The sequence below is a fragment of the Puma concolor genome, chromosome D1, assembly GCF_028749965.1.
Source record: "Puma concolor isolate L17-30 chromosome D1, mPumCon1.1.hap2, whole genome shotgun sequence".
In the NCBI taxonomy this organism is placed as follows: domain Eukaryota; kingdom Metazoa; phylum Chordata; class Mammalia; order Carnivora; family Felidae; genus Puma; species Puma concolor.
Window position 1 is genome coordinate 8,862,724 of NC_141676.1, and position 14,435 is coordinate 8,877,158.

A 14,435-nucleotide genomic window follows, 5' to 3' on the forward strand; every position below is an offset into this window, starting at 1 on the left:
GAGGAGATGAGAAATTTGAGGTTCTAAACGGTTTGAGGCTACAAGTAAGGGGTTAGGATGCCCAGCTCCAAAGCTGATGTTCCCTCCACTATGGAGAGGCAACAGCATAGTGGTGTAGTGAATGCATACTGCATGGGTTTGGATCCTAGCTTAGCCATTTACCAGCTTTGTGACATTTTTCTGTGTGCGTTTCCTGTGACTAGTAGTAGTATAATCATATAGATTGTTGTGATGATTAAATATACATTAATTCTATAAAAGTCCAGGGCATATACTATCAATGTTAGTAACTTAGTATGACTCTGCCTCCTTATAAACATTCAAAGTGAGTTTACTCTAAGGGATCTAACAGCCTGGGCCTAGGGGTGTAGGGCTAAGTAATCAACGAGGACTACACAGGGGAATAAATGCTTAAGGGGGTAAATACTGGAGCTGGGAGGTGGATGGGGGTTGCTCAAAGCAGGATTCCCTTAGAAAGCAAACCTGGGGTCCAGTCTGAAAATTGGGAATTAACCAGTCCCACCAAAGAGGCAGGACATCCCAGGCGGAGGGACTCGTAGGTGCAGGCGCCTGGAAAAGCAAGACGGCCTGTTTTGGAATCTGCACAAATTACCAGCAAGTGGTGGGAGATGACGCTGCGCACTACCAACATTTACACAGCGCACTCCTGCCAGGTACCTAAGGGAAGGGCTTATTGTTGTTATTCTCACTTTACAGAGGCCTCTAAACAAACAACAACAAGAACAAAAAACGGAGGAAGCCAGACTCCTAAGCACTTGTTTCGTTCTAAGTGACTGGAGTGTCATGGAGAATATTTAAGCAGGGAGGTGATGACAGGATCACGGAGTTATGTTTTGCAAAAGATCCCTCTGGCAGGCGAGCGGAGGATGGCTCAATTCCCCGGAGAGGATGAGTGGGTCAAAGAGTAGGAACATGTCTATGGCTCCCGATCAACAAGCCAAGTAACTTTCCAATTGGTTGCGCTCAGAGCTTGCCTCATTCCGCCCTTGGGTTTCAAAGCCGCACCACCCTTCTTCCCCACCGCTGCCGGCGTCCCAGTCTGGGTGGGGGAGGGGGTGTCGCCTCCCCCGTCAGCGTCCTCGGATGCGCCGCCCTTCCCCGCCCTCACGGGGCCCGGGCAGCCGGGCCGGGCCTGTGTTTTCTGGCTCTCGGCGGCACCCGTCCACGTCCGCCCCCACGTGACCCAAACAGATCCGGGCACTTCCGCTTCCCCTCGGCTTTCTTCTCGTCAGTGTCCGCGGCGGGTCTAGAGCCGGGTAAGTAGGAGAACGCCCGGCTGGGACGTCGGGGGGCGGCACCGTGCGGCGGCTCGGGGGCGCCCCAGCGCTGACCTTCCTGCGCCCTCCTTCTCGCCCTCCTCCAGGTCCCCGCGGAAGCGGCGGTGGTGGCGCCATGGCGGAGCTGACGGCTCTGGAGAGTCTCATCGAGATGGGCTTCCCTAGGGGACGCGCGTAAGGGAGCCCCCTAACCCTGGCCCGCGGGGATCGCGGACCTGTCTGCGCCTTTCCCCCAGCCTGGTCTCAGGCTCCACGCCCCAGCCTGACCCGCACCATGGCTCGCGGGCGCTATTCACGGTGTTTCTGCCCCCAGGGAGAAGGCTCTGGCCCTCACGGGGAACCAGGGCATCGAGGCTGCAATGGACTGGTGAGCGCTCAGACCGGGTGGCAGGGGACTGGGGACTGCTGGAAGAGGCAGCCTCATTGTTAACGTCTCTCCCGACTTCCCCTGCCAGGTTGATGGAGCACGAAGACGACCCCGATGTAGACGAGCCTCTACCGACCCCCCTTGGACACGTCCTGGGACGGGAACCCACCTCCTCGGAGCCAGGCGGCCCTGAAGGTCCTGACTGAGGGACACAGTGTGATTATTCACGAGAGCTCGAGGAGCATGAACGGCCAGTAACACTGATTGCTTGTTTGTAGGAACCAGCTCTAACGCCGGAGAAGGCAAACCCGTTTTGAGTGAAGAGGAGAGACAGGAACAGACTAAAAGGTATAGTCACCAACAATGTCACATTTCTGAGGGTCACCTTCCACTTTTCCATGATGCACAAGTCTGATCAAAGAACCTGGAACTTTCTGTGTTCCCTCCGTCCTTCCTTGGAGGCTTCCTCTTTGTTTCTCTCACCTCTTTTGGGACGCGTGTTCCCCGATTTCATTTTGAATCCGTTATGAACTCGCCTTCCCAATCTGTGTCCATTTCTCTTGAGCGCTTTCCTTTCTGCCACACAGGATGTTGGAGCTGGTGGCCCAGAAGCAGCGGGAGCGGGAAGAAAGAGAGGAGCGAGAGGCATTAGAACGGGAACGGCAGCGCAGGAAACAAGGGCAAGAGTTATCAGCTGCCCGACAGCGGCTACAGGAAGATGAGATGCGCCGGGCTGCTGAAGAGCGGAGGAGGGAAAAGGCTGAAGAGTTAGCAGCCAGGTCTGGGTGATGGGGATATTGGATACGAGAGGAGAAAGGAATCTAGATTTGCTTTGTCAGTGTCCGACCTACTTTCTTCTTGTCTGCATTCCAGACAACGAGTCCGAGAAAAGATTGAAAGAGACAAAGCAGAGAGAGCCAAGAAGGTAGGTGATTGGGAAGACGCTGGGGTCATGAAGTAGGTAGGCTAGTAGAAACCCTTTTCCAGCTTCGGAGGAAAAGGATGGGCGTAGTGTGTTTCTCTTAAGAGTGGGTGAGCCTGGGGGCGCCTGGGTGGCGCAGTCGGTTAAGCGTCCGACTTCAGCCAGGTCACGATCTCGCGGTCCGTGGGTTCGAGCCCCGCGTCGGGCTCTGGGCTGATGGCTCGGAGCCTGGAGCCTGTTTCCGATTCTGGGTCTCCCCCTCTCTCTGCCTCTCCCCCGTTCATGCTCTGTCTCTCTCTGTCCCAAAAATAAATAAACGTTGGGAAAAAAAAAAAAAAAAAAAGTTAAGAGTGGGTGAGCCTGATCAGTGTTTTCCTTTGTCCTCCAGTATGGTGGTAGCGTGGGTTCTCGGCCGTCACCACCAACAGAGCCAGGCCCTGTTCCCTCCTCTCCCAGCCAGGAGCCTCCCACCAAGCGGGAATATGACCAGTGTCGCATACAGGTACTGATTCTAATTCCTGTCTTGCTTCTGGGACCCCTTTGTCTACCTGGCTCAGAGCTTTTTTCAGTTATGTTCCCTTTGCCAAACCTCTCCCTTCTTTGTAAGTGACTTTTGAAATCCTACCTCCTCTACTCTTAGGAAAGATATCGCATTTCACTTGCTCCAGTCTTATTTAAATCCATACTTCCCTCTTACTCAGCAATTACCTTTTTAGTTGATCATGTTTTCATTTCGTTTATTACACAGCAACTTGCATGACGTGGTGTTTATCTAGAGGTTTTTGGATGACCTTGTCTTTGTTAAAATGTGAGGAAGCTGGGAGCCTCTCTTCAGTGCTTAGTAAACCACAGCATAAGTGGTTGTTCATGAGGTGCTTTGAAGAGTAATTACGCCAGTCCAGTCTAACAGGAAGCAGGAGCCAACTTTGCAACTCTTCTTTTCCTTACTTGAGCACCTCACTCAGTTCTGACGCTCACAATACTGTGTTTCACGCTTGCCCTCTAGGTCAGGCTGCCAGATGGGACCTCACTGACCCAGACGTTCCGGGCACGGGAACAGCTGGCAGCCGTGAGGCTCTATGTGGAGCTCCACCGTGGAGAAGAGCCTGGAGGGGACCAGGACCCCGTGCAGTTGCTCAGTGGCTTCCCCCGGCGGGCCTTCTCAGAGGCTGACATGGAACGGCCTCTGCAGGAGCTGGGTATGACACGTGCGATCAGAAACAGGACTTGGGGGAGGGGAGGGGATGCCTGAGAAAGGAAGGAATGCCAGGGGAAGAGACTTTGTGGAGATGGTATGAAGCCAGAAATTTTGGGGGGCAAAGAGCAAGGATCTTTGAGGCCAAAGCTGTTTTCTCCCATCTTTAGGACTTGTGCCTTCTGCTGTCCTCATTGTGGCCAAGAAATGTCCCAGCTGAGAGGCCTTTATCCCACCATCCCTCTCTGACATCTTCATGTTTGATAGAGCACTGACATCTCCTTCCTAATAAATAGACCCTCTGAGTTCTGTATGTGCCTGACTCCTTCCTGAGTGGCTGGGAGGGAGAAAACTGAGGCAGAGGGAGAAGTTACAGGGAAGGCATTTAAAACAGACCTTATTTTTCATCTTCAGTTTCCATACAGAAACTTGATTACAATCTCTGGATCTTTCTTTTTGGGAAGTTAAGAGAAGTGTTGGGGGTAGAATACGACGAGCAGCACAATTTGCTCCTATGGGTAAGGTAGTGCATAAGCCTGAGATCCTTACTTGTGTGCCTGCCTCTTCCCCCCCCCCCCCCCCCCCCGCCGCCCTTGACTTCTTGAAGCCAGCCTAGTTGCTTCCTGTAAAATAAGGATGATAGTACCTGTTAATTCAGATTGTCATGGGTATTACATAACGCTGATACAGGCGCTTTAGTGTAGTTCCCTGGCACTTAATAAGTTCCCAGTAAGTATTAGCTATTAAAGAGTAATTTTGGGGGCACCTCGGTGGCTCAGTCAGTTAAGCGTCTGACTTCAGCTCAGGTCATGATCTCACGGTTCATGGGTTCAGGCCCCACATCAGGCTGTGTGCAGACAGCATGGAACCTGCTTGGGATTCTCTCTCCCTCTCTGCATCTCCTCAACTCGTGCTTGCTCGCTCGCTCTCAAAATAAATATATGTGTTAACAGAGATACGAAGGCAGTTATCTGGGGTTGGTACAGTTATGCCATCTTTATTTGTATAAAAGTTTTTATTTAATCTCTACACCCAGTGTGAGGCTTGAACTCACAACCCTGAGACTGAATGTCGTGGTCTCTTTCTGCCTACCAAGCCTGCCAGGTGCCCCCAATTATCCCATTTTAGAGACTGGGACACCAAAGCATGTGACTTACGGAAACCAACCCACCTGAGGAGCTTGCCTCTAGGGCTCAGGCTCTGAACCTCCCAAGTTCCTTCATCATAGCCTCTCACTGCTGCTCTCATCCTCGTACTCCCTCAAACAGCTGCTGACCTTTTCCCTCTCATTCCCCTGCTGGAAAGAGGCCACAGTTAAACCAAAGATCACACATAACAACTGCATTTGGCTTAGGACTTCATCCATCGGGTGAAAACAGCACCAGTGCACCACCTGGGTTTACACCTCAGTGTTAACCAAGCTTTATTTATTGTCCTGGCTTTATTTATTTTTTTTTTTTTTTTTTTTTTTTTTTATTTTTTTTTAAAATTTTTTTTTTCAACGTTTATTTATTTTTGGGACAGAGAGAGACAGAGCATGAACAGGGGAGGGGCAGAGAGAGAGGGAGACACAGAATCGGAAACAGGCTCCAGGCTCCGAGCCATCAGCCCAGAGCCCGACGCGGGGCTCAAACTCACAGACCGTGAGATCGTGACCTGGCTGAAGTCGGACGCTTAACCGACTGCGCCACCCAGGCGCCCCAGTCCTGGCTTTATTTAAATAAAAGCAGGGGTACCTGGGTGGCTCAGTCTGTTGAGCATCCCACTCTTGATTTCAGCTCAGGTCATGATCCCAGGTTCTTGGGCTTGAAACCTGTGTGGGGCTCCATGCTGAGCGTAGAAGCTGCTTACGATTCTCTCTCTCTTGAGGAAGCCTGGGTGACTCAGTTGGTTAAGTGTCTGACTTCGGCTCAGGTCATGATCTCGCAGTTCGTGGGTTTGATCCCTGCATTGGGCTCTGTGCCGTCAGCTCGGAGCCTGGAGCCTGCTTTGGATTCTGTGTCTCCCTCTCTCTGCCCTTCCCCCGCTTGCACTCCGTATCTCTCTCTCTCAAAAATAAATAACACACGCTCATAAATAAAAAATAAAAGTAAGCTTTCCCCCCTCCCCTTCAATTGCTATCTTCTTTGGAACCACCGGATGTGAGGCAGACCACAGGGAAATTATCTCGCTCCTTCAGAGATTCCCAAGAAATCCCATGACTGGATTCGGGGATTACAGACTACTACAGTGAAAACCTGGAAGGGGAAAAGCCCCACTACGTATATCAAAGGCTGCTCTGTGCCAAGCACTGCACTTTACATTTCTAAGTTAATTTTTCCCCAACAACCCTCAAGATAATTACCACCTTTTATGTAACAGGACTGAGGCTCCAAGAGGTTTTGTAACATGCAGGACTTTCATCAAGATCTGTCTTACTGAACGCATGCCCCTTTCACTCCTAGCAGATTGACCTCCAAAGGGTTCAATAGCCCCAGAAAGCATCATAGCGTATGTTAAATGCTAGAAGCCCCTCTCCAACCTCACAGGACAGGAAACCCAAAGTGTCCTCCATGGGCACCAATTGCTACAGGATTTTCCAGCATTAGTTCTGATTTCGAGAATGTCACTTGGTTATCAAAAGTACACTTGAACAACCACATGACATTGTGTTTTGGTCGCTGCGGGGCACATGGGAGCCACAGTCATCCGCTTCCCCAGCACGGGCCCCCCAGAACACTCTAGACATTTAGAGGCGCCAGACTGCAGGGCTCACAGACTGGACGGAGGAACGTGATTTATTGGTTCCTTCGGGTTCACCATATCCGACGCCCCCGCCCGCGACGTAGGATGTTAAAGTGCAGTCAGTGCATCTTTTGATAGGGGACGTGCTCACCCTGCAACGGCTCCCAGGGCCTCAGGGAGGTCTGGGCGCGGCATCCTCAATCGGGTCTCCCCGCTGGGCGTACGGAGGAGAAAGGCTGCCTGCGACTGTTGCGCAGGAGCAAGGTCCCAGTGCCCACGATGGAAGTCCCAGCTTACGCTGACTTCCCGCCGCCGCCGCCCATCCAGTTCTTCCTCCAGGCTACGTTCTCTTGCGTGGCCGCTGCCTCCTGCAGAGTGGCTAGCACTAACTCTTTGGTCCTGACCGCCTCCTCCCTGCGCCGCGGGTCTTGCTCGGGCATCTCCTGCGGGCGGGAAGGGAGGTTCGCAGTCTTGACCCCCAGCCCGGGGGCTCTCCGCCCGCCCACCCCACGTCGGACTTCCAGTCGCCCCCACCTTCAGCATCTCCTGCTTCCGCTGCTCTCCCGGAGCCACGAGGACAAAGAGCGCGGAGCCCACGCCAGCCCCGGCGCCCAGAAGGGCACCCACGATCAGCGCTTTGCGCAAGGTCTCCATGGCCGACCGCGCGACCAGCGAGGCGCTCTCCGGGGCCTCCCGCAGCCTAGAAGGCGAGCCACGACGTCTCACTGCTCCCCGCGCAGGCTAGAGCGGCCCACGGAGAAAACCATAGAGATGGGGCCGGGCTAGAGGGCCTGATCGGCGAAACCCTCGAATCTAGAGCACCTGGGTCTTAAAAGATTGGTTTTAACTGGGAAGCTTGAGCGCGTCCAAAAGCGCTGGACTTGAGGGCCGTGCACCGGACCCATTGCCATGAAGTTCAGAGTGGGATTGCTAAAGGGAGCGTGCGTGTCGGAGTGCGTGTCTTCATGGTTGCTGTGGGTTTTACGGCTGCCCAGTTCCGAAATTTCCTGGTCGATACAGGGCTAGGGCTGTGTTCTGTAGTTTCCTACAATAACTTGTGGTTTTTCAGTACAGCACATACCGGACATCCAGATGCTTACATCAGTCTATCGATCCATTCCAAATCTCAACTTCTGAACAAAAACTCAAAGCCAAATGTACTGGGTGGGGGGAAAGGTATACATATGTTATTATTTTTCTTTATTTTACTTGTTAAGTTAACGTATTGAAAGTAAATTTGTTTTGTTTTGTTTTGTTTTGTTTTCATCATGGGAAACCCTTGGCTCCCCCATCCCACCCCTGGCATGAAAACTCTGGGTTTGGAGTAACATACCGAGTTCTAGTTTGGAGAAGAAAGCACCTTTTAGTTGTGTGACTCTGGGCAAATCATTTAAGTTCTTTGTGCCTCGGCTTCTGCATCAGAAAATAGGGCTAATGACCGTATCTTTCTCATAGTTTTAGGATAATTAAATGAGTTGATATATAAAACATTTAAAAACAGTTACTGGTAAACAGTAAACACCCTATAAATATTCATTAAGACACAAAGAAACATGTCAAATTGGGAGACCCAGTGAGCAAAGGAATCAGGAAATTCCAAGTTTGTTTGCAAAGCTCTTCACTCCCAGGGCTTTAATCCAGATGCCCTTGTTGACTCCTACCCTCCTGCCTTTCCCAGTGACACCGGGGAGTGAGACATAAAGCTCCTATCCCATCTCTTGGGATTTTCCCCTCCCCTGGAAGGCCCATAATCTCCTAGCTTGTCATTCTCTTCTCAGAAGTGATTAGGGGCCAGGCTCCAAGGATTAAAGGAGCAGTCTGTGGAGTGTCTGAGTAGGGGTACTCCACTTTGAGTTCAACCACTCTGCCCTCTAAGAATTAGAACCCATGGCCCTTGTGCCAGGGAGCAGCGAGGATGGGCCTTGGCCTAGAGATAGCCCAGGCTCCTCCCAGCACCCAGAAAGTCCTAGGCTGACCAGCCCCCTGTGGATGGACAGAGGAGAAATTGGCAGGGTTGAAGGTCACCAGGATGTTCAGGTTAGTACTCCCCTACCCTGTGTCTTGCGGCTGACTCATCTTCCAGTTTGGTCCAAGCACCCTGCTTATCCTGATTCAGGTGGTCTCTCAAAAGACTCGCCTGCCCTCCATTGTGGTGGAAGCTTCTGAGGGGAGTGAAGAGAGCGGGGAGCTGGGTTGGCCACAAGAGGAGCTGCTGCTGCCCACTGATGAGGAAGAGGAGGCCGAGGTCTTCTTTCAGGACCAAAGTGAAGAGGCAGGTGAGGAAGGCGGCTGCTTCAGTGGGGCCGTTGCGACCTGACCTGGATGTTCTTCTGGGCAGGGCCCAGATGGAAAACTCAGTTGTGTCCCCTGCATTAAGCAGTACCAGGCACACAGTAGGTGCTTAGTTCATGTAGTGAAGAATAACATAGAGGTGGAGAGAAAAGTCCAAGTGTTTGGCAAAGTTGAACGTTAGAGGGAAGTTGTAATGTCAGATGGGTGATGCCTTTTAATTATTTTTAAAATATACTATTTTAAAATACATTATTTTTAAAATATTCTAAAACAATGTTTTAAATGTTTTAAAATATTTACGTCATTTGTTGTGTGTGTGTGGGGAATGTAATAAAATTATCCCAAATCGACTACCCAGAGAGAAGTTACATTTTGGATGCCTTTTCTTCCAGAATTTTCCCCATGTCTGATACTGTTATAAAAGCTTATTTATTAGGATTTACAGTGTGCCAGGCACTGTGCTAAACACTTTTATCTCATGATTTTCAGAACTCAGTGGGGGAGACCCTTTTATCCTGAGAAAACTGAGGCCATGAAATTAGGCTCTTAATTACAATTGCTGTATTACTTTTTTATAAGCAAAAGAAAAAAACATCAAACTAATTTGCTTCATCTTTCAAAAAGTCAGTAATGTATCAGGAATACTTTTCACTTTTTTAAATTAATGTTTATTTTTTAGAGAGAGACAGAGCGTGAGCATGGGAGGGGCAGAGAGGGAGACACAATCTGAAGCAGGATCTGGGCTCTGAGCTGTCAGCACAGAGCTGAAGTGAGGGTCAAACTCAAGGACCTGATATCATGACCTGAGGCAAAGTAGGACACTTAACCAACTAAGCCACCCAAACGCCCCCAGGAATACTTTTCACTTTTTTTTTTTCCCCAACGTTTATTTTATTTTTTGGGAGAGAGACAGAGCATGAATGGGGGAGGGGCAGAGAGAGAGGGAGACACAGAATCAGAAACAGGCTCCAGGTTCTGAGCCATCAGTCCAGAGCCTGATGCGGGGCTCGAACTCACAGACCGCAAGATCGTGACCTGGCTGAAGTCGGACGCTTAACCGACTGCGCCACCCAGGCGCCCCAATACTTTTCACTTTTAATGGGCTCTTCAACTCTCCTCTCCCCCAGGCTGGACTTGGAGCCCACTGGACCCCAGATCTCCCTTAAGAACCTTTAACCCAGAACTCAGCTGGGGACAGGAACAGGTAGAACAAGAGGTCTCCTGGATTCCTGAGGACACAGAGTATCAGGAAGCCTCCAACCCCTGTCCTCTCTGGAACCCAGCAACAGGCTCCCATGTGTGTAGAAGCTGCTTTGTGGAATATTCACACCTCCTGCCTCCCAGGAGCTTTGAGGGTAAGTATCTGTTCTCTCTCCTTCAACATTTCAGTGAAGTTTGTTAGGAGGCCCTTCTGGCTGTCCTATCAATCTTCCCCTTTTCACAGGTTGAGGACACTGAGGCTTGGAGGTTGGGCCACTGGCTCACATCAGTCAGTCAGTGCTGGGATTTGGATTAAGAACTCCTCTCTTTAAACAAAAAACCCCCAGAAACTCTATCTGTGCCCATAGGTATTCCAGTTAGTAGGGGTTAGAAGCCTTCTCTAGTTAGCACTCATCTTGTGCCTGGCATTGCTAAGTGCTAAATGTTTCACCTGACATTGTATGTAATCCCAACTCCACCTATTATTATTCCTACCTTGCCGAGGTGTAAACTGGGGCATGGAGACATTCAAAAATATGTGCACGCGGCTAGAAAATACGGAGGCCAGCCCTAAGATCCTCACTTCCCACCCATCATACAAAGAAGAAAAAAATTCTCTTCACCTCTTTCCTCACCCAACAGAAAAATTAGAGTTAGAACTAAAGTCTTTAATGAGAGACTTGAACCAAGTAAGCAAAGTAGGGGATGCCCCTGAAAGGGCCTAGCTCCTGCACAGTCACAGTCCAGCCTTGGGACCCTTGCTCCAGGCAGGGTAGCCGCACATCAGGGTCCTCATCGGAGAACTGAATCAGGGTCCCCTGGGGGCTTAGGACCCTTAGGCATTCTGACAGAAGCTGGTAAGCCCCAGGCAGACCACCCCGGGCAACAGCATCCCAGGTGCCCTTATCCAGCACTAGCTGGAAGGAGCCTGAGGGAGCCACGGGCTCCAGGTCCTGGGCATCAGCCTGTATGAACTGTAGTCGAGAGGCAGGGTGCCCAGGGTACAGGGGTATTTGGTCTTGGCCACCTTCCAGGAGGCTGTTCATGTGGGCCACGGCCACAGGAGAGAAGTCCACCCCCAGCACATCCACGGGAATTGGACACTTGGTGTAGAGACCTGTACATAGGCTGGAGGTCCCACAGCCCACGTCCAACACCCGCAGTGGATAGGCAGCCCGTGCCTCCTGCAGCAGCGGCAGTAGGAACCCCTGGGCTTCCTCATACCCAAAGAACCAGTCGAACGTGGGGACGCTGCCGACTCGGGGACCGCTGTGGAGCTTATCCCAGAGGCGACGGTGGGCCAGGCAGTTACCAGCCAGGGAGCCTGTGGACACGAGTGGGGCACATGTGTCACCCAGCGCCCAAGTTTCATCAGATTGCTGCAAAAAAACCAAAAAACAAAACAAACAAACAAACAAAAAACCGGTGCAATATACCCTGGGGTTTGAAGAATCACAATTTCAGGGATTAGGGTCACTAAGAATCCGCCTTGCCCTCCCACTCTGCCTACCTTCCCTACCCAACAAAGCTCGGCGCGCCCCAGCCGCCAGGGTCGCCACGTGGAGAGTTGCTCGCAGCGCGGCCATCTGGAGATCCCGGCAAGGTCGGCCAGAGAACCTTCTGCGAAATGTCGCCCGCACTCCCGAAGGAGCCTGAGGTCCAAGAGAAAGGTTGCAAATTCCGCTTTGTGGGATAACGCGAACAGCCTAATGACAACCATGGAAAAAACGCGGACACACACTTACTACGGCAGGAAAGGCCTTTATTGTTGGCAACGGTAAATTAAAAGAGGAGGACACGACAGCTCCGTTTCCAGGGGCGGCTCCCCAAACCTGAAATAAAAGGAGAAGTCGTGAGCACCCCAAGGAGGAGCCTGCAGAACCTCGGTTCCGCTGGGCTCCTTGGAGCCGGTGTCCCGGCGGTTGAGGATAGAACCCGCGGACCGGAAGCCGCGGGCACCGAAGACATGACGCCGAGGGGCCAGAGCCCTTTCCCTCTGCCTCCGTACATTACGGGGGCCGGGACCGTACACCCGGCCCCCGCCAAGAAAAGGAGGGTGCGCAGGCCCCGCCCAGAACCCCCGCCGGGCCTCGTAGCTCCGAAACCTACCTACGTACCTAATTTTTCGCCGTCCCGGGAGAGATCCAGGACGCCGCCGAGCTGCTTTATATACCCTCAGTACCCGCCCCTGGGCTGCGATTGGCTCGCGGAGGCCGAGGGGCGGGGCCTACGCGGACACTGCGCAGAGCCAAAACGCCGGCCGCGAACCACAGTCGTTGCGCAGCCATGGGGGCTCCCGGGGGAAAGATCAACCGGCCCCGAACGGTGATTGTGTGGGAGCCCCGACTTCGTTTCCCCACGCGTCTTGGAGCCCTCTAATCTCGCCAGAGATGAGATCTATGGGCCGGAGTCGCCGGGTGCGGGGTCCTGGGTCGCGGTGCGCGGCTTCCGTCTGATTAGCATCTTCCTCCCCTTCAGGAGCTGAAGAAGAAGCTGTTCAAGAGACGGCGGGTGTTGAACCGGGAGAGGCGACTGAAGCACCGGGTGGTGGGAGCTGTAATAGACGAAGGCCTGATCACGCGGCACCACCTCAAGAAGCGGGCGTGAGTGCCAGACTCTCTTCCCTTTGCCCCGCCCCCTCCCGCCCCGAGTCCCCTTTCTCCTCCGTGTCGATCTCCACAGCAGGTATCACCTCCGCTTTTCTTGTGCACTGACTTTATACAAGGCACGTTTGTCAGCTGTGTTTGTGCCTACACCCTGCTAGCGTGCGGACAACACTGGTAGCTCACAACCTCTTTGGGTCTTGGACCCGACTAAGAATCTAAGAACTGTCGACTCACCCACCTCCCCAGATAACATTGTACCTTCACATAAATTTTTATAAGTAAACTTAAATTTTTTTATTAAAAAATTTTTTTAACATTTTAAATTTATTTTTGAGAGACAGCATGAGCAGGGAAGGGGCAGAGAGAGAGACACACACAGAATCCGAAGCAGGCTCCAGGCTCTGAGCTGTCAGCACAGAGCCCGATGCGGGGCTCAAACCCACGAACCCTCAGATCATGACCTGAGCCCAAGTCGGAAGCTTAACCAACTGAGCCACCCAGCTGTCCCTAAATATTTTTATTTCTGAGAGAGAGAGAGTGTGAGTGGAGGAGAGGGGCAGAGGGAAAGAGAATCCCAAACAGGCTCCATGCTCAGCGCAGAGCTCCACACGGGGCTCCATCCCACGATCCTGGTATGGTGACCTGAGTCAAAACCAAGAGTCAGACACTCAACCAACTGGGTGTCAGAAATATTGAAAATAGGGGCGCCTGGCTGGCTCACTTGGTAGGGCGTGCCATTCTTGATCCTTGCAGTTCATGAGTTCAAGCCCCACATTGCGCAAGGAGACTACTTAAAATAAAATAAAATTAAATTAAAAAGTATTGAAGATAGAAGGAAAAATAGTTTTCCCTTACAAATTCTTGCTATATACCAAGTTTTAACACTTAATGTTAAGTACTCTATATATATGTACGGGAGTAGTGTTAAGCATGTTAATGGCTAAATATTGGAAAGATTTAACTCAGAGCCTAGATTTTCAAGGTTTTTCTACTTGAGTCCAAAGACATTTTCTTTTCTTTTTTTTTAGTTTTTCATGTTTTATTTATTTTACAGAGAGAGAGTGGGGGAGGGGCAGAGAGAGAGGGAGACACAGAATCGGAAGCAGGCTCCAGGCTCTGAGCTGTCAGCACAGATCCCAACGTGGGGCTTGAACTCACCAACTGTGAGATCATGACCTGAGCCGAAGTCAGATGCTTACCCTGCTGAGCCACCCGGGTGCCCCAAAGGCATTTTCAATAGCCAGAACCAGCCTGCAGTGGTTCTGATTAACCTGGACATCTTTGCTCTTACCAACGCTTCAGGTCCAGTGCACGTGCCAACATTACTCTCTCTGGGAAGAAGCGCAGAAAACTCCTCCAGCAGATCCGGCTGGCCCAGAAAGAGAAAGCAGCCATGGAAGGTGAGGCTGGGGCAAAGAGGTGAGGTGAGTGGGCAGCCTGGATTCACTGGGGGTCTTTCATGCTTCCTCTTTCCTTTTGCTCAGTGGAAGCCCCCACGAGGCAAGCCAGGACTAGTGAACTGCAGCCCAAACGGCAAAAGAAGACAAAAGCCCCCCAAGATGTAGACATGGAGGACCTTGAAGATAAGAGCTAAATCCCCACGCCTCCCACTGGAAGATTCTCAGCTGGAGCCAGGAGGACTCTGGTTATTTCGGAGGACTTTGGAGAAGGCATTGCCCCTTTTCACCCTTCTCAGATTCCTTTTCCTTAATGGCCTAGGGAGCTGCCCTGTAGGAATGCATCGAGAGGAAGAGAGTGGAGAAGGAAGATGGGAGACGGGGGTCCTTAACAGTCAGCTCAATTTGTAATAAAGCCCTAGACTTCTCACTGA

General features: G+C 51.6%; 4 protein-coding genes and 1 non-coding gene across 9 annotated transcripts; 2 read left to right on the top strand and 3 right to left on the bottom strand.

Annotated features, from left to right (window-relative positions):
• The first annotated feature begins 1,157 nt into the window (after nucleotides 1–1,157).
• Nucleotides 1,158–4,095, top strand: UBXN1 (UBX domain protein 1). The gene is made up of 10 exons (XM_025915461.2): nucleotides 1,158–1,277; nucleotides 1,385–1,472; nucleotides 1,612–1,665; nucleotides 1,754–1,860; nucleotides 1,944–2,013; nucleotides 2,253–2,444; nucleotides 2,539–2,590; nucleotides 2,976–3,089; nucleotides 3,594–3,786; nucleotides 3,953–4,095. The coding sequence occupies exons 2-10, from the start codon at nucleotides 1,414–1,416 to the stop codon at nucleotides 4,000–4,002; spliced, it is 891 nt and encodes a 296-aa protein (XP_025771246.1). The 5' UTR covers nucleotides 1,158–1,277; nucleotides 1,385–1,413; the 3' UTR covers nucleotides 4,003–4,095.
• A 2,446-nt stretch (nucleotides 4,096–6,541) lies between these two features.
• Nucleotides 6,542–7,247, bottom strand: UQCC3 (ubiquinol-cytochrome c reductase complex assembly factor 3). Its single transcript, XM_025915664.2, has 2 exons — nucleotides 7,041–7,247; nucleotides 6,542–6,949 (listed from the first exon to the last, which is right to left on the bottom strand). Exons 1-2 carry the CDS (start codon nucleotides 7,158–7,160, stop codon nucleotides 6,800–6,802), a joined length of 270 nt encoding a protein of 89 aa, XP_025771449.1. The 5' UTR covers nucleotides 7,161–7,247; the 3' UTR covers nucleotides 6,542–6,799.
• Nucleotides 7,248–8,323: 1,076 nt separating this feature from the next.
• On the top strand, nucleotides 8,324–14,435 carry LBHD1 (LBH domain containing 1). 2 transcript variants are annotated; one of them, XM_086677166.1, is made up of 6 exons: nucleotides 8,324–8,543; nucleotides 8,623–8,782; nucleotides 9,926–10,153; nucleotides 12,477–12,601; nucleotides 13,907–14,004; nucleotides 14,089–14,435. In XM_086677166.1, exons 1-6 carry the CDS (start codon nucleotides 8,394–8,396, stop codon nucleotides 14,117–14,119), a joined length of 792 nt encoding a protein of 263 aa, XP_086533292.1. In that variant the 5' UTR covers nucleotides 8,324–8,393; the 3' UTR covers nucleotides 14,120–14,435. The 2 variants fall into 2 exon arrangements, with proteins under 2 accessions (XP_086533292.1, XP_086533293.1); XM_086677167.1 differs by having other exon boundaries at nucleotides 8,638–8,782.
• On the bottom strand, nucleotides 10,648–12,141 carry CSKMT (citrate synthase lysine methyltransferase). 4 transcript variants are annotated; one of them, XM_025915340.2, is made up of 3 exons: nucleotides 11,744–12,139; nucleotides 11,509–11,650; nucleotides 10,648–11,322 (listed from the first exon to the last, which is right to left on the bottom strand). In XM_025915340.2, exons 2-3 carry the CDS (start codon nucleotides 11,582–11,584, stop codon nucleotides 10,667–10,669), a joined length of 732 nt encoding a protein of 243 aa, XP_025771125.2. In that variant the 5' UTR covers nucleotides 11,585–11,650; nucleotides 11,744–12,139; the 3' UTR covers nucleotides 10,648–10,666. The 4 variants fall into 4 exon arrangements, with proteins under 4 accessions (XP_025771125.2, XP_086533291.1, XP_086533290.1 ...); XM_086677165.1 differs by having other exon boundaries at nucleotides 11,518–11,650; nucleotides 11,744–12,138; XM_086677164.1 differs by having other exon boundaries at nucleotides 10,648–11,377; nucleotides 11,518–12,141.
• Nucleotides 11,907–12,054, bottom strand: LOC112852219 (small nucleolar RNA SNORA57). Its single transcript, XR_003222853.1, has one exon. It is a non-coding gene; the product is annotated as a small nucleolar RNA SNORA57 (small nucleolar RNA).